The sequence below is a fragment of the Lissotriton vulgaris genome, chromosome 1_1, assembly GCF_964263255.1.
Source record: "Lissotriton vulgaris chromosome 1_1, aLisVul1.2, whole genome shotgun sequence".
NCBI lineage: Eukaryota > Metazoa > Chordata > Amphibia > Caudata > Salamandridae > Lissotriton > Lissotriton vulgaris.
In genome coordinates, this window is record NC_141685.1 from 187,124,067 (window position 1) to 187,147,007 (window position 22,941).

Here is a 22,941-nt window from a genome sequence, read left to right on the forward strand (position 1 = left end):
ACCGCAGGTGATGTATCTGCATCATCCCTCACAGATACCTCAAATTCAATTCAATTCAATTCAGTTAATTTGTATAGCGCGCTACATACCCAGAGGGTCTCAAGGCGCTTGTAGAAGGGTGGGGAGTTACTTGTCGAATATCCATGTTTTAAGTTGCTTTCTGAATGCTAGGTGGTTCTGAGTGAGGCGAGGGTGGGTGGGAAGTGAGTTCCAGGTTTTAGCCGCCAGGTAGGAGAAGGATCTTCCTCCCATGGTGGTTTTGTTGATGCGAGGTACAGCAGCAAGGGCTTGGTGGGAGGAGCGTAGCTGGCGGGGGGGGGTGTAGAAGGAAAGTCGTGTGTTGAGGCATTCGGGTCCAAGTTCGTTGAGTGCTTTGTGTGCGTGGGTTAGGAGGCGGAATGTTATCCTCTTATTGACGGGGGGCCAGTGGAGGTTTTTCAGGTGACCAGAAATGTGGTCGTTACGCGGGATGTCTAGTATGAATCTAGCTGATGCGTTCTGGATGCGTTGGAGATTTTTCTGGAGTTTTGCGGTGGTGCCGGCGTATAGGGTGTTTCCGTAGTCCAGGCGGCTTGTAACCAGTGCGTCGGTGACCGTTTTTCTAGTTTCGGTGGGGATCCAGCGAAATGTTTTTTTGAGCATGCGAAGAATGTTGAAGCATGATGATGAGACGGCGTTGACTTGTCTGGTCATCGAGAGTGAGGAGTCCAGGATGACGCCCAGGTTCCGTGCGTGGTCTGTCGGGATGGGTGCTTTTCCAAGGGACTCTGGCCACCAGGAGTCGTCCCAGGCAGAGGGGGAGGTTCCTAAGATAAGGACTTCTGTTTTGTCGGAATTCAGTTTCAGACGGCTGTGCTTCATCCAATCGGCTACTTCTTTCATTCCTTCATGTAGGTTTGTTTTGGCGGTGTTAGGGTCTTTGGTGAGTGAGAGGATCAGTTGAGTGTCATCAGCGTAGGAGATGATGTTGAGGTTGTGTTGGCGTGCGATGGCCGCGAGGGGGCTCATGTATATGTTGAAGAGGGTGGGACTGAGTGAAGATCCTTGTGGCACGCCGCAGATGACTTCAGTGGCCTCTGACTTGAATGGTGGAAGGCGGACTCTCTGAGTTCTTCCGGCAAGGAACAAGGTGATCCATTCCAGTGCTTTTCCTTGGATTCCGGTGTTTCTGAGGCGTTGTATTAAGGTGCTATAACAAACTGTGTCAAAGGCTGCGGAGAGGTCGAGGAGGATGAGGGCGACTGTTTCTCCATTGTCCAGTAGAGTTCGAATGTCGTCTGTTGCTGCGATGAGTGCGGTATCAGTGCTGTGTTTGGCTCGGAAGCCAGATTGTGAGGAGTCGAGGGATTTGTTGGTTTCGAGGAAGGCGGCGAGCTGGTTGTTGACAGCTTTCTCGATTACTTTGGCCGGGAATGGAAGGAGCGAGATGGGGCGGTAGTTTTTGAGTTCGGTGGGGTCCGCTGTGGGTTTTTTCAGAAGGGCGCTTAGTTCGGCGTGTTTCCAGCTTTCCGGGAAGGTGGCGGAGTTAAGGGTGCAGTTGATGACGTCTCGGAGGTGTGGTGCTATGATGGAGTCAGCTTTGTTGAAGATGTGGTGAGGGCATGGGTCTGTGGGGGATCCTGAGTGGATGGAGTTCATCAGGCGGATGGTGTCCTCAGTGGAGATTGGGTTCCAGTCATTAAGGATGTTCAAGGGGGGTGAAGGTACGGCGGAAGGTTGGGTGGGTTGGTCTCCGGGTTGGTTGTCGAAGCTGTTGTGGATGTCTGCGATTTTGTCGTGGAAGAACGAAGCTAGGGAGTCACAAAGGGCTTGGGAGGGAGTGATGTCGTTAGAGTTGGCAGCGGGGTTGGTAAACTCTTTGACGATGTTGAATAATTCCTTGCTGTTGTGGGCGTTGTTGTCGAGTCGGTCTTTGAAGGCGGCTTTCTTGGCAGTCCGGATCAGTTGGTGGTGTATGCGAGTGGCGTTTTTGAAGGCGTCCCTGGTACTGGTGTTTGGGTCTTTTTTCCATGCCTTCTCAAGGGAGCGACAGAGTTTCTTGGATTTCTTAAGATCATTGTTGAACCAGGGGGCGTTTTTGTTGCCTAGTTTGATTTGACCTTTTCTCAGGGGTGCTAGGTTGTCGGCGCTGTTGGTTCACCATTGAGTGAGGTTAATGGCTGCTTGGTTGGGGTTCGAAGAGTGGGCAGGGGGGTTTTGAAGAAGCGATGAGGAGATCTGGTCGATGGTGATTTTGTTCCAGTTTCTTCGCATAGTAGGTTGAGGATGGTTGTGGGTTGTGGGCTTTTTGTAGAAAAAGTGAACGCAGCTGTGGTCCGTCCAATGGAGAGCTGTGGTGTGACTGAAGGAGATATGTTTGCTGAAGGTGAAGTGGGGGAGCTGCAGAAGCGATGTGGGGGAATTCTTTGCCACCATAAACTCCGCCTTTGGTGGGGGGTGCTGGTTTGTATCCTTCCTTCCCTATTTCTCTCACAGATCGAGATCATAGACTGAGAGGGTCACTATGTGATATTAGCAGGCAAACTGGATGGTAAAGACATAGACTTAGTGAACATTTATTTCCCCAATGTGGGCCAAACTATCATTCCTATTCTCCCAAACTGTCTTGTCACCCAAATACATCATTACTCTGTGTTACTTTGAGGAGATTTTAACTGCATGGCTGGTGTCACTTTAGCCCACATCCCCACTACATAAACTGCCCACGCATTTCGATGTTGGATTAACAATTGAGGATTTGTTGATACCTGGAGAACCTTAACTCTTCAATTCTTATTACTTGGGTACGCACAAGCTATCAGTATACTTTAATACTTTCTTATGCTCGGCTAGCGTACATGCGAGAGCAAGAAGGGTCGAATGTCTGGTGAAAAATACTGTGACCACCACCCGTTATTACGGATTCTGGCCTGGGCGTTGTCCAGACCCCGCACTGCGACATGCAAGCTCAATACTGCGAAGCTGATGACCCAGTCTTCAGATCTACCCTAGGGAACGTGATCAGTAATTACTTTATGGAGAATACAGGTCCAACTTCTACACTAGCGTAGTGGGAGGCATTCAAACTAGTGCTACGGGGTTGCAGCATCTCAGCAGTAGTAGGGACTCGGTCCCAGCTTCATACTTAGATCAAACACTTGGAGCACCTCTTAATAAAACCGGATCTACCAACGGAGGGAGCACAGGTGCTGCATGACACACTGAGAGCAGAAAGGGAAAAACTCCTCAAACTAGTGGAGCGACTCCTGGCATACGATTATCGAGCATATAAAAAACTAGGGCACACATAGAATATTATAAATCCGGCAGATTACTAGTGTGGCTGGCCAATCCTGATAGACAGTGTCCCCAAATACTGCAGATGCAAAACAAGGGGAAGGTAACCTTGTTTACAGGTATGCCGCGATTAATACGGCCTTTGCTGTCTATTATTCTAACATCTATGGGTGCTCTGATGTGGACCCAACCCAGCCAGTGTAGGATTATGTTCTATCTGCAAGTACGAAGCAATGTCACCGGTAGCGGCTGCATCCCTAGGATGTGATATCCCAATCCAGGAAGATATGGGTTGATTAAAGCCCTGGGCAAGGTACCAGGCTCAGATGGCTTGACCCTGGAATTTTATTCATCTTGTGCAAACTCGCTTCCCCCAATCTTGACTACACTGTATAATGCAGCAAAAACTGTGGGGGAACTACCACCAATGAAGGGAAAGTCCCTGTTTGTTCCACTCCACAAAAAGGGTAGAGTGATAAGATACCATCCTATAGACTGCTCTCCATATTATATGTAGATTATAAACTACTTAGTAAATTGTTGGTGACTGGGCAACCATACAGGTGATCTTATTCACACGGATAAAATGGGTTTTATACCTAAACGCAGTTTGATCCCTAACATTCGCCAAATACTCCATACCTCATTGGTGGACTATCCTAGAGCACTAGTGATCAACACTGACATAGAGACAGCATGTGACTATCGGCGCTGAGACTTTCTTGATGCTACTCTGGCCAGCATGGGACTGGTGAATGGCTTCATCAGCTGGACACGTCTGCTATATTTGCCCCTGATGTCTCCGGTCCGAAATGGGGTGCAATATCAGCACCCTGTAGGGTAGAGGCCGTTGCCACACAGGGTTGCCCGCTGTCGCCAGTGTCGTTTGCCTTGGCTCTTGAGCCCCTGGCCCTGACACTCTGCACCATACATCATTATCGAGGAATAGTCATTGACGACCACCCCATCTATATCCCCCTATATGGAGAGGATCTATAAGTGTACCGGCGTGGGGAACACGCAAATGTGGATCACGCATTTAGAGCTTTGGATGATTTTAGCCAGACGTCGAGAGTCCAGGTGAATTGGGATAAGTCAAATGCATTCCCGATACATGCTCTGACACCAGCCACCATTCTGCCAGAAATGGGGGAGGATCTCTGCTCGGAACCAGTCACATTATGCTTCCTGGGCATTCATATTTACTACAACTTGGCCGATCTTGAGCAATCTTCAACTGGCACTGATTTTTGCAGACATCCATACATTTCTGGCTAACACTTCCTCTATCAGTCGCAGGCAGGGTGATACTGTGAAGGTGGTTTTCCTTCCCAGTCTCTTTCATTACTTTGCAGCTCGCCCAAATTGGCTCACAAAATCCATCTTTTTGGAGATTAACAGCCTATTGCTATACCTCATATAAGGCACAGGACGTCGTAGACTGGCATTAATCGAACTACGGCTCCCCACTGATGGAGGTGGGTTAGCGGTGTCTGACTTAGAGCTTTATTGCCTGGCGGCGCACCTGAAATGGGCAGCTTACGGACGACATTGTCGATAGGGGAGAGGGGCGTGATAGAGACTGGCGTACACTTTCTCTACGCCAGTACCATGCTATGGGCCAGATTGATTAGCCCTAATGCTCAAACAAGCAAATATCTGATCTTTTGCTGGACATCCTGCAATTTCAATGGGCCTGGGTCTTGCAGCGAACACAAATGAGGGTTCCGTGTGCGAAGTACCTTACACTGTCGGCATTACTACATCTCTCGCTTGAGGGATATTGGTCTAGGTTGTTGGATAGAAAGGGTATGATAGTGCTATGGAGTGGGTAACAGGTGGAAAACTAAGGAACTTTGTGGAACTCGCAAACAAATATACTCTACCTTCCCACCACTATTTACTGTATGGGTCAGTGGCGGCAAACATGCGGAGGCCATGGGGAGGACAGGCAAGAACCCCCGAAACAGAGGGGAAGAAACCATGTGGAAATAATGCCAATCCACAATGTGGGGGGCGGGTGGGGGTAGAGATCTGAGAAGTTCCTGAAGAGCCAGTTGTTACACAGCTGTAGAAGGCCCAGCAAATCCTTGCATCTGTAACACTATTCAAAGCATCACATAACAAAATTCCATAACAGAACACAACATGACCAATGTCTGTACACTGCCGTATTACATCATATAACAATAAACAGTAAAGGCATCCTATCTGCAGAGGCTACACATCTTTGCCCCTTTTTAACACCACACACAGACATACACACACACAGAACCACAGTGACACTACCACACACAAAACAGGACAATAAATCAACCCAGAGAACCAGAAAAAAGCAATACCCAAGGTAAATATGAAAAACTAACCAGATGCCACTCAAGAAAGAGGAGCGTATCTTTTAGGCACTTTGATAACACGAGAACTCCTTCTTAACCAAGAACTCTGCACCATTCCCTGCAACAGACACTTGGTTGTCACTTACATGTTTTTCACTTTCATTCTCACATTTTCCATTTCTAGCCACTCTTGTCATATTTCACCATTGTCCATTCGAACCACGAATAGCATTGCCTCTAACCTCGAAGACTCTAACAGGATCTCTAGATTTCGAAGATGCATCTCTTAGCAAAATGGTGTCTTCCTGACACGTGCCAAATCAATCATTGCGATTTTGACCTCCTGGACATATTTTTCCTTACACCTCACGTCCCTTTGACACCGAGCAACACTGTTTGTCACTCAATTTCCCGGCATCATCACTTGCTGTAGACATTCATCACATCCTTGATCCATCACCTCCATCTTCAAAAAGGACACAATGAGGACACCTCTTTCCTCCCCCTCATGAGTGTGAAAGGTGCTTTACCAGAGATCGAAATAGGGACACAACGAGGACACCTCTTTTCTCCAAGTCATGAGTTTAAAAGTTGCTTTACCAGAGATCAAGTGAGGGAAACACAGGGGACACCTCTTTTCTCCACGTCATGAGTTTAAAAGGTGCTTTACCAGAGATCAAATGAGGGACACAACAAGGACACCTCTTTTCTCCCTCTCATGAGTGTAAAAGGTGCTTTACCAGAGATCGAGTGAGGTGTACAGCTATAATCCCTCCCTAAATATCTGGTAGTTACTTCACAGTCAACTCTAGATGTCACCGCGCTCCGGATACACTCCACTAGAAACCTGTTGAAGCTCTCCACTTTTAGTTGGCCTAAGGGTGGTACAATGGCGTGCATAAATGTTTCACTCCACATTTGCCTAAAATCTCTGTCATGGTGGAAGAAGTAAATTGAACTCCATTGTCAGTGAGCAGCTCCTCGGGAGTCCGTTCTTTAGCAAACACTTCACAAACAAAAGGAATCTCAGAGTTTGTGTTGGGTTCTGCTATACCACGTACTTCCACCCGCCTGAAAAGATGATCCATCATGACAATAAAGTGTCTCATATTGGAAGGTAATACATGAAAAGGGTCGGGAAAAAAAAATCAACCACAACTCTCTGCCACACCTTACCAGGACATGAAACAGGCACAGCAGTGCACACAGAGATCACCAAATGTTTATCACTCAAACAGCATGGTGCACAATTTCTCACTAATCCTTCTACCTCCACATCCACTCCAGGGCACCAGAAATCATTTCTTATCCTACGCTTAGTGGCACTCATACCCAGATGGCCTACATGAGCTGTCTCCAAAATCTTTTGGTGGAAACATCCTGGGGGAATTAACTTATTACCTCTTACCAACAATCCTCCTTCCAAAGATAACTCATCCGCCACCTTGCAATAAGATTACAAAGAATTCTCCAAAGTTTTTTCCCTCTGCTCCCCAAATTTCCCAAAAATCGTGACCTTGGTCAATACAGTATCCTCCCTCAACCGATCACACAATTCCATTAAATTGGAACAAATGACCAAATCTTCAACTTATGCAATGATACATGCCTCAATTTCTTCCTGTAAATCTACTGAACACAAATCTAATGGTAACCAAGACAGAAAGTCCACTCTAATGTTCTTTCCTCCTGTAATATGAAGCACACTAAAACTCCAATAATTTGATAGATACTCTGCCTGAGGATCTTAATTTGGATCCTAGACAAAATAGCAACGAGTGGTCTGTGATCGGTCCACAAGCTAAATTTTCTTTTCAAGAGATATGGCTTACACTTGCCGACAACCCAAACGCATTCCAACATATCACTTTCTATTACAGAATATTGTGTTTCCAAATCTTTCATGCTTCTGGAAGCAAACCCTACAGAGACTTCCGTCCCATCCATTACTTGTAGCAAAAAAAATCAATGCCCTATTGTAGGAAACTGGCTATATATATACTACACAAAAATGAGGTATAGTGTGTATAGAGACCAAGTGAACCCAGAGGTAGGAAGAGGTTAAAGTTAGATAGCACCTTACTCTCTAAATTGGTAGCTTGGTCGAGCAGTAAGGCAGTATCAGAGGACAGTGTTAAGCATTTGATGTACACACTCAGCAGATGGCAAATAAACATGGCACAGGTATGCATTAAATATTTTTCAGCAATAAGTTACTGGATATAGAACAGTTTGAAAATGCAATAGAAATTGTACTTTGTTTGATTTACAGGGTATGCAGAAGGATGCAACAGTTAGCAAATACAGTACATTGAAATGAATATGCTTTTATAGTAAATTACAGGTAAGTTACTTTCTACGTTACTTTTCTTACTCAAAGCTGGATACTTAGATTCAGCACTGGGACATTTCCTGGAAACAGGTACGTAAATAAGTTTTGGTTATTCACATGATTTTTAAAGAATATTTTTAAGTTTCAAAACTCCACACTTGGAAAGTTTTTGGAGAAAAAGTGTCAATGCTATCCTATGGAGAGAAAACAGGTTAACAGTCCATAGGTAAGTAATTGACTGTGGGAGTTAAGGTTCTGGGGTTAGACTCAGGGGTCACCCAGGGTCAGTGTTGCACTGTTGTTACACCCTTAGCGGCACTGGGGCGGCGGGGTGCAGAGTGTTGAGGCCCACTGTTATCCAAAGGGGGACAGGGGGTCTCCGGATGGTGGCTGCTGGCAAGCAGGTCACTGGGTTGTGAGAGCAAAGCTCCTAGGGTTAAGGTCAGGGCAAATGGGGAAACAAAGTAGCACAAAAGGTGCACCCTCAGCGGCACTGGGGCGGCCGGGTGCAGAGTGCTGATTCGACGTTGGGCGCCCAGTTTTTTTCTATGGAGAACCTCAGGCAGGGAGACAAAGGACTTCTGGGTGCGACCACCACTGGGAGAGGTAAGTTGGGAAGTTAAGGATTGGTTAGGCACCGTCGGTTTGGGCACACAAGGCCGCGGGGCGTCGGGTGCAGGGGTGACTTCTGGGGTCGGATCTTCTTACCAGCTCCTGGTCGCGTTTAAGGGGGCCTTCTGGATTTAGGCTGCATTCGTCAGCTGGAGGCTTGAGGCAGGTCAGGGGGTCACCTGATCTCGGGTCAGGCTCGCCATGGTGACCTCCATGTGGTATATTTCCACTCGAGTTCGGGCCTGGTTTGGCGGGTGCAGAGTGGGCTGTATTTACGGTCCCTGACTGCTGCCAGGGGTTGCTGTTTGAACAAGTCCAGTGTTCACAAGAGGTTCAGTCTTTAAAGTGAAGGCAGGCAGGTCTTCCGTGGTTTTGAGGTTGCTGGCTGCAGGACACACCGGGATTTTGCAGGAGCAGGTTCGAGGGGTGACAGGCCTGTAGGACTGGGGCAAGTTAGTGGGCGCTTTCCTCTTGTTAGCTTTGCATGGCTCTTCGGTCCTTCTCCTTATCTTCTTTTCTTGTCGTTTCTGGATCTGAGGAATCGAGGCTCAGGGTGACCCCTTAATACTAGATTTAGGGATATTATAGGTAGGTAAAGGGCATGGACCATTGGGTCCATTCCCTGGGGTGGGTACACCCCCTATTCTGCCACTCTCCAGTGGGAGGGCGGCTGGAGCCTGTCCCTGGTTGGCTGGGTCCCCCATCCTCAAGATGTCCGGGACTCGAGGCTGTGCTTCAACCCGCTTCCCCCACCTGAGAGGTGGAGTCGGCAACACCCCTCTTCCTCACTTGTTTTTCCCGCCCAAAGTGGGGGGTAGAACCACTAGGGACTAGTTGCTGAAAGCAGTAAATTGTCTGGAGAGGCTCACAAAGGCGGTATGCCTTTGAATCTTCTCCTTCGTGAACCCTGCCCATCCTGGGGGAGGAGGCTTGGTACCTCGTCCCAGGATGTGCATTTTCAGGTCCCCGAGAGCAGCAAGCTCTCGACCCAGGGGTCCCGAAACATGTCAATTGGTGGCAGCCTAAGCAGCCACTCAGTCAGGTCACTAGGAGTTGGTTGAGTTTCAGGGGCATCTCTAGGATTCCCTCTTTGGTGCATTTTACATTAAATCCCACACTGGCATCAGTGTGGGTTTTATGTGCTGAGAAGTTTGGTAACAACTTCTCAGTCTTTAGTGTAGCCATTATGGTGTTGTGGATTTCGTGATGACAAACTCCTAGCACCATATACTCTTAATGGCAGCACTGCACTTACAGTGCCCTGGAATGGCCCTGGGTACTGTAAGGGCACAGGGCTAATGCACTTGTACCCTCACCACGGGCATAGGGCAGCCAGCTAGAGGGGTGACTGATCTATGCCAGGGCAGTGGTTTGTGAGCAGGGCACACAGAGATGTTTGCCATATCGACTCTTCACTTTGTTCTGTACCAAGACACACAGCCTGCAAGGGCAGTGTGTGAGTGTCAGGGTACAGGGCCTCTAAGGGTGGCACAATAAGTGGTGCCGCCCTTAGGGGTCTTTTCTGGTCACAGTGCCCTTGGTACCTGTGGTACCATTTACTAGGGGCTGACATGTGGCCAGAGATGCCAATTGGGGTTAGGCTTCATAACAGTTTTAGGGAAGAAACATAGGCCCTGGGTACCTGATTAGCAGGAGCCCAGGGCACACTCAGTCAAAGAACATCAGCAATTCATCAAAAAGTGGGGGCATACCATGCAAGAAAGAGGGCACGTTCTCACACAACCTCCCCCCAAACGAAAGAAGATTAGACTAACCTTTCCCTAGAGAGTCTTCATTGTGTAAGTGGAAGAACCTGGAAAGTCCATCTGCATTAGCATTGGCAGTCCCAGGTCTGTGTTCCACTTCAAAGTCCATTCCCTGTAGGGAGATGGACCACCTCAACATTTTAGGATTTTCTCCTTTTATTTGCATTAGTCATCTGAGAGGTCTGTGATCAGTTTGAACTAGGAAGTGAGTACCAAACAAGAATGGTCTCCCCTTCTTCAGGGACCAAACCACAGCAAAGGCCTCCCTCTTAATGGCACTCCAATGCTGCTCCGCGGTGAGACGCCTTCTGTTTATAAAAGCAACAGGTTGGTCTTGGCCTTCCTCATTGGTCTGGGATAGGACCGCTCCTGTTCATAGCAGAGGAATCAGTCTGCACTATGAACTGCTTGGCATAATCTGGAGCCTTCAGAATTGGTGCTGAGCACATTGCTTCTTTCAGGGAGTCAAAAGCCTTTTGACACCTAACTGTCCAGTTTACCTTTATGGGCATTTTCTTGGAGGTGAGTTCTATGAGGGGAGTCACAACGGACCCATATCCCTTCACAACCCTCCTGCAGTACCCAGTCAAGCCAAGGAATGCCCTGACTTGGGCCTGGGTTGTTGGAGATGCCCAGTCCAGGATAACCTGGCACTTGGGCTGTAAGGGTTGTACCTGGCCTCCACCAACAAGGTGGCCCAACTACACCACAGTGCCCTGCCCTAGCTGGCATTCGGATGCCTTGATGGTTAGGTCTGCAGTTTGCAGGGCTTTTAAAACCTTCCCAAGGTGGATCAGGTGATCCTGCCAGGTGGAACTCAAGACAGCAATACCATCAAGATAAGCTGCACTAAAGGACTCCAACCCAGTCAGGACTTGATTCACCAACCTCTGGAAGGTGACAGGGGCATTTTTTAAACCAAAGGGCCTAACAGATTTCTCATAGTGCTGATAGTGCTCTAACAGTGTAGCAGAAAAGCAGTGAGGTACGCACACATTACTAATTGATCAGAACAAATCTCAGTAGTGTTAAAATATTCTTCAAAGTGTATTAAACAGCAGTTCAGAATGCACAATCCATTGTGCACATATTTTTCATACAGCAGCTTAGTGTGTACAGATTCCAGAGTACAGTAAACATCACTGAAGTGTACACTGATTTCTCCTCGAGTAGTAAAAGGCTTTGCAGCGTCCCATTATTTCTCAAGGTGTAGCAAACAGTAGTGCAGTGTGCACATATATCTCATAGTGCAGTAAACAGCAGCATGCAATGCTTTATAATAGTCAATTACAAGTAATGAAGTGTATACACAGAGCATAGTAAAAAGCAGTGCAGTGTGCACAGATTCGTCAGTACAACTTAAAGCAGTGCAGCCCATATATTGCCGTCACACAGAAAAAAACAGTGTGGTGTGAACAGATTACTCAGTGTAGTAAAAGCAGTACAGTGTGCACAGATCCCTCATATTGTAGTCTGATGCAGTGCAGCGTGCACCGATTTCTTAAAGTCTAGTAAGATGCAGAACAGTGTGCACAGATTACTCATATTGTCGTATGATGCAGTGCAGCGTGCACAGATTTCTTAAAGTCTAGTAAGATGCAGAACAGTGTGCACAGATTACTCATATTGTCGTATGATGCAGTGCAGCGTGCACAGATTTCTTAAAGAGTAGTAAGATGCAGTACAGTGTGCACAGATCCCTCATATTGCAGTATGATGCACTGCAGCGTGCTCATATTTCGTAAAGTGTAGTAAAAGCAGTGTGCACAGATTCCTCAATGCAATGAAAAGCAGTGCAGCCTGCACAGGTGTCTCCCAGTGCAGTAGGATGCGGTGTAGAATGCATGGATAGTGCAGTACAGATCAGTGCAGTGGCACTGATTCCTCACAGTGCAGTAGTATATAGAGCAGCATGCACAGATTCCTCACAGTGCAGTAAGATGGAGAGTAGTGTGCACAGTTTCCTCACAGTGCAGTAAGATGCAGTGCAACAGTGCAACAGTGCAAGGATCCCCTCTTTAACACAAATGATGCCCACAAACACCCCCAGGGTGGGAAGGAAAGCCCCCCAGGGCCCCCGGATAGAAGAGCCCAGCTCAGTCCCAGGGGCCCCGGATAGAAGAGCCCAGCTCAGCCCCAGGGGCCCCTGGATAGAAGAGCCCAGCTCAGCCCCAGGGGCCCCTGGATAGAAGAGCCCGGCTCATCCCCAGGCGCCCCCGGATAGAAGAGCCCAGCTCAGCCCAAGGACCCCTGGAAAGACTAGCCCAGCTCAGCCCCATGGGCCCCCGATAGAAGAGCCCAGCCCCAGAGGCCCCCGTATAGAAGAGCCCAGCTCAGCCCCAGGGCCCCCGGATAGAAGAGCCCAGCTCAGCCCTAGGGTTTCGGATAAAAGAGCCCAGCTCAGCCCCAGGGCCCCCGGATAGAAGAGCCCAGCTCAACCCCAGAGGCCCCCGGTTAGAAGAGCCCAGCTCAGCCTCAGGGCCCCTGGATAGAAGAGCCCAGCTCAGCCCCAGGTCCCCGGATAGAAGAGCCCAGCTCAGCCCCAGGGCCCCCCGGTTAGAAGAGCCCAGCTCAGCCGCCCAGGGGCCCCCGGATAGAAGAGCCCAGCTCAGCCCCAGGGGCCCCCGGATAAAAGAGCCCAGCTCAGCCCCAGGGCCCCCCGGATAGAAGAGCCCAGGTCAACCCCAGGGGCCCCGGATAGAAGAGCCCAGCTCAGCCCGGCTCCTGCAGAGATTCCCTTCAGGATTATTCAGTCTATTTCTTCAAACACAGCAGAAGGTGCTGACAATCTCCTACCTGAGCAGAGACCTGTGCAGACGTGTCCAGGCTCTATCCTCCTCCTGGGAGGATGATTGGGGGGGTGGGGGGGGGCAGATCTGGACTCTGAGGGAAACAGGGGCAGATCAGGGGTCTGATGGGGTGGTCTGAAGATGAAGGTAACTGCCCACCAGACAGACAGGGCTCCTTCATCCTCTGCAGCAGTCTGGATACAGAGCAGATGGAGGAAGTGATGTCAGCACCGCTGCTGGTGCTGTCTCTGCCACCGCTGACCCGGAAGAGAAAACTCTTCACCCTTTTATTCCATGTGTAGCTTTGTGGATTTCATCAGCAGGCGAGGAGCGCCCTCTGGTAGCCGCTGACGGAACCGCCGCCTCCAGGCTCCAGCAGTGAATACTTTTCACACAAACAAGCATTTATACCTGTAAAGACCTGGGATTTCAGATGTCACAGACGTGAATGTTTTTAAGGGTCAGACAGTTCAAGTACAGGGCCTCACACTTGGTTGCTGCTGTAGAAAAGTATTTGTAGCTTCCCTTCAGATGAGCATCTTCCAAACACCGATGTAAAGGACTTAAGAGTATTTACAGAAAGGTGGCAACTAGAAGTGACAGTCTGAATTTCAATGAATATATCTGTATTTCAATGAATATATCAATATTTCAATGAATATATAAGTATTTTGGTTAGTTTTGCAATCAAAATGGACAGTGTATTAATTTTTTTAAATTATCTATTTGTAGATTTTTTCAAATCCACAGCGTGGTACGTAGGAAAGTAAACAGAGGAAAATACCATGGAGTTTTAACCCCTTGCATGCTGATGACGGCCCCCGTATGTCATGCACCGCGGTGCTCGTGTGCTGATGACGGCTGGGGGCCGTCATGAACCCGCCCACTTGCGATTTTGCCGCACAGGCGCAGAATCGCGGTCGCATGCAAGGGGTTAAACACCAGATCAGTGGCAATGCAGCATAGGTCATGTGTCAAAGCAATAATTAAAGAACATAGCTGCCAAGGTTTCATATTGCTATGTGTGACATTTTCATAATTTCAGTGTGATTATGAGTGACATTTCAATGACAATGAGTGACACTTTTTTGCGAGAATAAATCAAGCAATGAAGACGAGGGAAAGACATTTAATTAAATTAAATTTGAGCAACAAAAAAATCTTTAAACTGCTGCAAAGCACCTGAAACGCATTAAGCCTCAGGCTGAGGCGCAGAGAAGTCTCAGGCATAGCCAACAGCCAGTGCGCTGCAGTGTTTATAATTTTATAAATGAGTCTCCCTCAACATTTACACAGTTGTTTCGAAGTATTTCAAGGAATGGCTCGTTCAACTCGAGGCAGCTCAGCACGAACTAGTAAATATACAAAATAAACTACCTGTTCTATTTTCCATCCACATGCTCCAATAATTGGTGTATTTTTGCTGCACTTTAGTTTAGCTAGCATTCATGTACCACACGTATACATCCGGGTACGAGCTGCCTCACAAACATGGGCACTACCTTCGAGAGACACCTACCAGCCTCTTGAGAGCGCTGAATTTAATTTCCTATCATCACCCAAGTAAAGCACAATTTTGCTGTTGGCTCGCCAGGATAAAGTCAAGTCAAAACTAAGGGGGGGACAGACTGGAGCAGTAGCACGCACCCCAGGCATTTTGGTGGCAGGAGGATCGCCACCTCCGGGATGGTGGTGGCGATCCTTCCACCTTCAAATGTTGATTTACCCACCGCCAAATTAAGATGGCGGTGGGTACCGCAGTGGACGGAAAGTCCGTCCGCTGCATTTCTGCTGGTGGCAGTCATCACAATTGTCTGGCAGACGGAGCAGGGGCACTAATATGGTGGCAGTACCTACCAGGCACCGTCCGCCATACTAGGATGTGGGAAATAAAGGCCTTCCCATGGCGGCATTGGGGATAGGGTCTAGGGGCCCGTTGAGGGCCCCCCGTGTATCTGGGGGAGGTGGGGTGCACTTGCCGGTATCTATAGTACCCCCTACATTTCGCTGCACCTGGTGCCAGGCACCGTGTGGTGCCTGCAATGTGGTGCAGGGAAATGTTAGACATGTGATTTTAACATCGAGGTGGGTACTGCTGTCAGCAGCACTTACCACAATGTTAAATTGCGGAATGCAACTGCCATGGTGGCAATCGCATCCTAATTTGCGGTGCGGGACCGCCGCAGGTCTGGCGGCCGGTCCAAAAACCGCGGGGATGGCTGGCAGACTCAGGTCAGCACGCCATCCTAATGACCCCCTTAGTCACAGCCTCGTGGAGCCAGTGGGCAATTATATGGAAGATGATAGATCAAGTGTAGTGGCATTAGTAAACAGTGTCAAGTGAGCGTTCAGGTGAGAGAAATCATGTTAAATCAGCCGGCCTGAGAAAGGTGTTGTGCCGTACATGTTGTGTGTGCATGTCACTGACTGGCCGCTAGGTGCAAGTTTGTGTTTGACTGCAAGTGTGGGTGTGACTCGTGTGTGTGTGGCACATGGAGGTCAGAAGGCAAGTCAAGCACAGGTTTGGAAATTGGTTACTGGCAGCAATTGTTATTTTATGGCCCTCACTGACTCCTAGCAGGGTTAAGCAAACACTTACCTGAAATACATTCAGTGGTGGCCAGCTCAAGAGCAGCTGCATTTCACTTGATGCCTGCCACATGGCTTCCCTCTCTCGGGCAGTGGACTCAACTTCACAGTCATGGGTCCCAGTGATCTGGGACCTCGAACTAACCACTCCATCAACTGCAGTCAGTCCGAATGTTCTAAGTGACTCCGCCGCCGCCCAGGGATGTGGTGAGACCGGGTGAGAGTTGGTCAATCGCAATGCAGCGAGCCGCCGAGTTTCATTACCGCACCAGCAGCAGAGAGCACGTGTCATGGGAGGCAGCCCATGACAAGTGAAAGTAAGCTGCATTACTGCGCAGTGATTCAAACCAGTCTGTACATTGTAGCAAGCAGGCAGCTCAGAGCCCAGCTCCCAAGCAGTCTTCTGAATAGCGCGGGCTGCCTGCCTGGCCCACTAACACTAGTATTATTATAAGACCAGCCCCCACTAGGTCCAGGGCGCTTGACTGGCACAGGCGCTTTATGCGTGACTTCACATTTCAGTGCGGGGATGCGGACCACCACACTGAAATGTGTTAGTCTAGCGCCTGCTGCGTGGTACTTGGCAGGACTGAAAGGAACAGCTTATTTCTAATTTTCTGTCAATGTGGCTTATTCCTTATTTTTGATACGGTTTTATATCCTCGCACAAGACTGAAATTTAGGCACTAATTAGGTTTTGAGTGTCTGGTTTAAGAGCACAACTGTCTCCTAAATTATCAAGATAGCGGCCTCTTCCAGGCTTTATTGTTTTGTTTACAGTAACCACCTCCCTCTCTCAACAAAGATTCACTGACACAAAATAAAGCAATTTATCTTTGAAACAATTAATTCCTAAGATAGAGATATCAAATATGAACCAGAAATTTCTTACACACTTTGCATTGTATCATAAAAATGAGTGGGTATTTCTGGTCTGAGGAAAGGGGAGGGGCATTTAATAAATAGAAAATATTGTACTCCTTCACATAGGCTCCTATATCATAGTACACTCGTCATCAGTACACTGTTGATTAGTGAGTGTGCCAACTCTTTGTAGCATTGTCATGCAAGCAGCCTTATGTGCCTCGACAGCAACATTGGGAACAGGAAAATAAAATGTCAGGGTGCCCGGCCCCATGGTCGCCCCCAAAAAGACAACTCCCACTACGAATGCCATAGACAGCTAACCTTTCCAATGGTGGGTTAAATACTGGAATATTTACATTTTGTGAAGCAAGGTCAGACCATCCATGAATTGAGGTGCCACCCCTAGGTTGATAATTAAGGTATCCAAAATGGAGCCCCAGTAGCACAAAGTACTGTACAGTCCGCAGGAAATGCAAAATGTCACAGGCCGTACACTACACCTTCAGCACCTCCAGCACTTGGAATCGTCTGCCGTATGTGCTTTATAGATCCACTCCGGCATCCAGTGTAGAAACTTGAAATAACGGAATTTCAACCTGACCTCCTGGAGGAAACTTCCATGGTCGTCCCAAAGGTCGTGCCCGTCCTGCTCAGACAGTGAGAGGCACAGCCTCTGCTCCAACACACAGCATAAAGTGTGGGCAGTGGTGCTCGAAGAAAGGCTGTCCATAGTGGTAACATACAATCCCACCATAGTGTCCTTGAATCCTTTCCACATCACGATATAATGCAACATTGGGGCAGTCTCAAGATCATAAGGGGGAGCACCCGGCATGTGCCGCAGGCTATGCAGGAGCTGTCGGTACTGTCAGTGATGCGATTGTGGCAGCCCATAATCACGCATGAGAGTAGCAAAGGGGGCCAACTCACCGTCCCCTACTATATCGTCAACAGAGCGTATCCCTCTGGTCTTCCACTGTGTAATCAGAGATCAGATCATACTTGGCTCCAAGCAGCTCCTTGAGAAGAGCAGGTGTCAGCAATGCGCTATACGTCTGAGCCAGGTGAGGCGGGAGGTCAGTCAACCACCACTGTTATGCCTCACAGTAGCAGCCAAATCGTTCCTCGAATTACCTCTCAAGGACCTTCCTGCCCTCTGCATAGGAGATGGACCCAACGTTCTCCTCCAAGTTAGGGGAGAGGAGTTGGCCTAACGGCTAGGGCGGTCGACCTCGAACCTAGGGAAATGGGTTCGAGTCTCGGCAATGACACTGAACATCCTGTGATTCTGGGTAAATCACTTAATCTCCCCGTGCCTCACAAAAATGAATGTGTCCTAATGTAACGCAACTGGTGCTATGTAATTCGCTCTGATACCCTATTCGGGTCAAGTTCGCACTATATAAAACTCTATTAAAAAAAAAAGCACTGGCTCAGATATTGGTACCATCTGTGCTTGTCTTCAGGGGCTTTATTATTATTATTATTATTTTGAATTTGTATATCAGCTCACAGCTACCCAAGAGGGTTTCCTGGCGCTGTACAAGAACAGCAGAGAAGTAGAGCAGTCTATTGGCTGAAAAGCCATGTTTTCAAGGATCTGCGAAATGAAAGAAGATTAGGTTGCAGACGGAGGGGCAATGGCAGGGTGTTCCATAGGGTGGGGCCCAAGTAGGCAAAAGAGCGCCCACCCATGCGAGAAAGTTTGATTTTTGGGATTTAAAGTTTTTCTTGGGTGGAGGATCAAAGACTACGGGAGGGAACATAAGGGCAAACTAAAAGTTGCTTTATTATTGCTTTATTATGTGCATTTGTTTGCCTACTCACCTGGCAATTATACCAACTGAAACAAGCCTGTTTGTTGGTTTTCTCCACAGCTCGGAAATTCCGTTTGCCTCTTTGAACCACACACAAAAGGTGTGAGTGACATTTTTTATGTATTGTATGTTTGTTTACTGTTCATTGTCCTGACGAAAGCTCCCCAGACCCGTGTGGGCCCTGTGAGCTGAAACATGTCGACACGTTTCTGAGAAGATAAGGTAGTTCAATAACTCAACTACCTACATATCACAATGGTTCTTAATAGTAGTGACTAGTTTCTTTACATTAAAATTTCCTTTTTGACTAGACACTATTTTTTAGCTCAGTTTTCCTCTTTTGATCTCTGGACACTTCTACATGCACCAGAAGTAGCCTCGGGTGAGGCAGGCATCCAGCACGTTAATCGCTGACCCAATGACTATGCCAGGACTCCTGATGGGGCGGAAAAAAAGATATACCGCAACGATAATACCAGGAAGTCTATGAGGGTTTTCGATAAAAAACTAATGGTTTTGTAGAAACTAGTGTCCATTCCTCTTTGATTAATAGTAACTTGTATAGGGGAAACGAATGGACTTCTTATCCTCTTCCCTCCATTTTTTTGATATCAGACTCTGTAGAATAGCCAGACCGGAAACCGGACTGGAAAGGGTGTAGGAGCCCATTTGTTTCAATGAACTTAGATAAATGTCCTTTGATATGTCTCTCCAGGATCTTAGAGAGAGAAGGCAGAAGTGAAATAGGACGGAAATTGGAAGGAAGAGAGGGGTCTGCATTAGCCTTTTTTAATAATGGGACGGTCATAGCATGTTTCCAGTCAGGGGAAACAGTTGAGTTCCTAAGAGATGAGTTGAGCAACTGAAGAATATGGTCAAGAGAAGGTTATTCAATTTGTCGCAAAACTGTAATAGGCAGTAGATCACAAGGAGAGCCAGATTTGATTTTGCTGAGATGTTGAATGAAAGATTTCATGTCCAGAAGTGGCCAGGAGTCAAGATTAATCGTTGTCTGTGTTGAAACAGAGCGATTATCAAGCGCTAAGGAAGAGCGGACTCCGCAAAGGAAGGAACAGGAGGGGTGGCAGTGATAGCCAGGGCCGAATATATAGTGTCTACTTTTTTAAGAAAGAATTGAGCAAGCTCTTCGCATTGTGTGGTATTGAGAATAGGAGGTGGTGGCAGGGTGGTAGCGCCCGATAGATCCTTGACAAGGTTGAATAGGGTTTTAGCACAATTATTCACCTGCGTAATAGACAAGGAGACATAGTTAGCGCGTGCAGCCCTGCAGTGGGAATGGTAAGAACGCTTAATGGTAAGATAAGCAAACGTAGCTTCAGATGAATACGTTTTTCGCCATCGACGTTCAGAATTTTTACATTTCGTTTTCTCCCTTTTTAGTTCATCATTGAACCAGGGGGCGGGGGACGGGGATTATTTAGCTTCTTGGTCAAAGGTGGGAGGCAGATATCAAGGGTAGTCTATATCCAGTTGCGGAACGCTAACAAATCCAAAGTAAGATTATATAGGGTTTAGGGACATTATTAGACAGCAATAAATTAAACTTAGTCATTTCCAGGTTTTTCCAATTCCTAAAGGGTATAGCCATGGGGCTGCTATTTGTGGGTGCAAGATGGGGGGCAACTACATTAAAGCCCACTAAAAAGTGATCAGTCCAACTAAGTGGAATGGCCGCTGGGTAATGTAAAGAAAGCAAATTGGAGAGAATAGGGTCAAGGAGATGGCCAGCTTTGTGTGTAGGCCCCCAGTTTTGAAGTAAAATGTTCAAAGCTGCTAGATCCGAAACCAAGGTATTACAAGTAGTGCAATTGGGATCCTCCAGATGGAGGTGGAGATCACCAATGATTGTGAAATTAGCTGAGCGTAACAGAAGCGGGGCGACAAAGTCAGGGAAATTAGAAGCTCATGAACCAGCAGGGCTTGGAGGGCGATACGCTAGTAGCACAGACAGAGTGAACTGTGGTGTCAGAGTTCGTTTAAAAGTTGCAGCTTCACAATCAGGAATTGATAGTTCATCAAATTTGCAGCACAGATTTTTTTTTTAAATAATAGAAATTCCTCCGCCCACCCTGTCTCCTAAATCTTTTCTTACAATCACATAGTTCGGGGGTGGGGCTCTGGCCACATCAGGTCCAGATTAACTGTTAAGCCATGTCTCCGTTAAGAAGATGGCATCGGGTTGGAGATCCACCAAGAGATCAAAGATGTCTGCCTGATGTTTGGGGAGGGATCGACAATTAATGCTAAAAAAAAGAAAAATATTTGGGGGAGCTGGCTTTTATTTCTTGGCTAATTGGGTAGGCATGTAGGCAGAAGTGCTGGGTGTAGTGGTGTGACTGAAGTCAGTGGGGGGGGTTTAAAAAGAAATCTACAACCTGGACAGACTGAGGTGTTGGTGTTAGCATCCCAACAGACGCACATTGATCGGGGGTAAGTGCGAAGGTTGCGTAGCTGAGTGGAGGAAAACTTGATTTTGGTGTTGTTTTGAGGGTTACCAGGGGCAGGGATTTGGGCCCCAGGTCCCGGCCTGGTGCAGACGGGCGCAGACGGGCTGGCCTTTGGCGCGCCACTGGCACACCCGCTGTGCGCGTCCGCTACGCGCTAGTTCCATGGGCTGTTTTTAAAGAGCCTGCCAGGGCAGGGGACGCAAGCACTAGAGCATCCCTTGCCTAAGATGATGGCAGCAAATGGCACAACCCGGAAGTGGGTAAAAAATTAGCGCGCAAAGTTTACCCTTGGCCTCCCTCCACTCAAACAGTCCGCTCTTGACTACGGTGGACCGGGGGGGCAGAGGAAAAAGTGCACATTTTATCGTTTTGGGAGATCTGAACTACCATCTGGAGAATTTGGAGTCCAGTGACACCTTCTCCCTGATCGATGCTATGTCCGCCTGTGGGCTGAACCAACTGGTGAGGGGTGCCACCCACCAGGCGGGACATACGCTTGACGGTATCTTTTCTAATGATGAAAGGCTGACAGTTAGTTCCCCTTTACCCCTCTCATGGTCCGACCACTACGCGGTGCCATTTGAACTGTCATGTACTACTCTGGACAGTCTGGAAAGGATCCCAAGTAAGAGGGTAGCTAGGCGAAATCTTAAGAACATCTCAAACAACCTGCTTGCCCCTATGATCTCCAGTATTACAATCTGCCAGGAGGTAGACGTAGGTCTTTCAGTCTCGCAGTTTGAGAAGGCTGTTACTGTGTGTTAGACCTGTCTGCTCTTGTGAGTCCCCTCACAATTATGATTTATTTTGTCCCCTTTGCCTCCTAGTGTTAGTAGTTTTTTTTTTATGTCCACCAGGATTCTTTTTAGTGTGGCAGGGGGCTAGGTGTTCCTTGACTAGGCCGGCCTTCTTTTCCTCTGAGGCCTAGTCCATATCCTGAAAATTTAGGGACGCCTGGAAACCTAAAATGGTGTCCAGCAACTGCCATAACTGCCACCTTAGGAGAACAGATCCATTGGGTTCTATGGAGAACGTTCTGGAACCTGCCAGCACCTTCCTACGGTCCAGGTCCAGCCTATAAATAGCCAAGTCCAGGGCGGCCATTGGGTAGTACGCACTGACCAGAGTAGTGTGGTAGTAACTGACCAGGAGGGAGGCAATTCATAGGAGTAGGACAGCGCTCTGCAGGGATAGATTGTTCTGTGGGCCGGCTAAACCCTTGTACTGACGCTGCCCCTCTTGGACTGACCGAACCCTGACCAGGTAGCTCCGCTTCTAATATCGGAGCCCAACTCCGCACCTACTACCTCAGGACTGGTGACTGAGAAAGTGACCAAAGGTCTGCCAGTAACCCAGAACTTCCGAATTGCCCACACCGCGCTAAGTGTGGAAGCGGCACAGAACTTATTGTAAACAGGATAGGTGCGTCTGGGCAGCACTCACCGCCAGGAGAATTCAAGGCATTGCGGCATTGCGGCATTCCAGCAAGAGTGTGGTTCCCAGCCGCATTGGATCGGAGTCCGACTGCTGTCACATCGGAGGCGCGGCCCAGCGGAGATTCCTGGAGCTGAAGAGGGAGGTCTGAAGTGACGTCGCGGAAGGCGGGGTGACGGAGGACGAGGCCGTGCAGAGATGACGCACTGAAGCAAGGAGCCTGCAGCGACGTTGGAAGTGGGTGAGCCAGAGCGACGGAGGCCGGGCGGAGGCAGAGCCAGCCTGAAAGCGATCGCGGTGAGGGGTTCATCTGCCGCCGCCGCTGCGCCTGTAGAGCACCGCGAGTGACAGGAGAAACGGCCCAAGCCAAGTGCCGTGGAGCGTCTCAACTCCGGTGGAGGAGTAAGGGAGCGGCGCTCGTCAGGAGCTCCGGCAGTGAGAGACCGCAACAGCTGAAGTAAGCTGGGGGGTTACCTGAGTGTGGAAGGTGGAACATTAAGAGAGCGAGAGTGAGATCGCCGGACTGTGGGACAGCATTCGAACAGTCTATTAGCGGAACAACGATCCTTCAGTGCTAATGTATCTCTGAGGAGAGTGAAGAGGGAGAAGGTGCTAACAACACTCCCTGATACATAGACCGTGTATTGAGTCACAG

General features: G+C 48.3%; 1 protein-coding gene across 1 annotated transcript in view; it reads right to left on the bottom strand.

The window, feature by feature from the left end:
* Window positions 1-15,773, bottom strand: part of LOC147738124 (uncharacterized) — a 29,269-nt gene extending 13,496 nt beyond the window's left edge. The window contains exon 1 of the mRNA XM_086925034.1: window positions 15,711-15,773. Coding sequence (XP_086781160.1) covers window positions 15,711-15,773 — 63 coding nt within the window. The remainder of the gene's footprint in view (window positions 1-15,710) is intronic.
* Window positions 15,774-22,941: the final 7,168 nt, after the last annotated feature.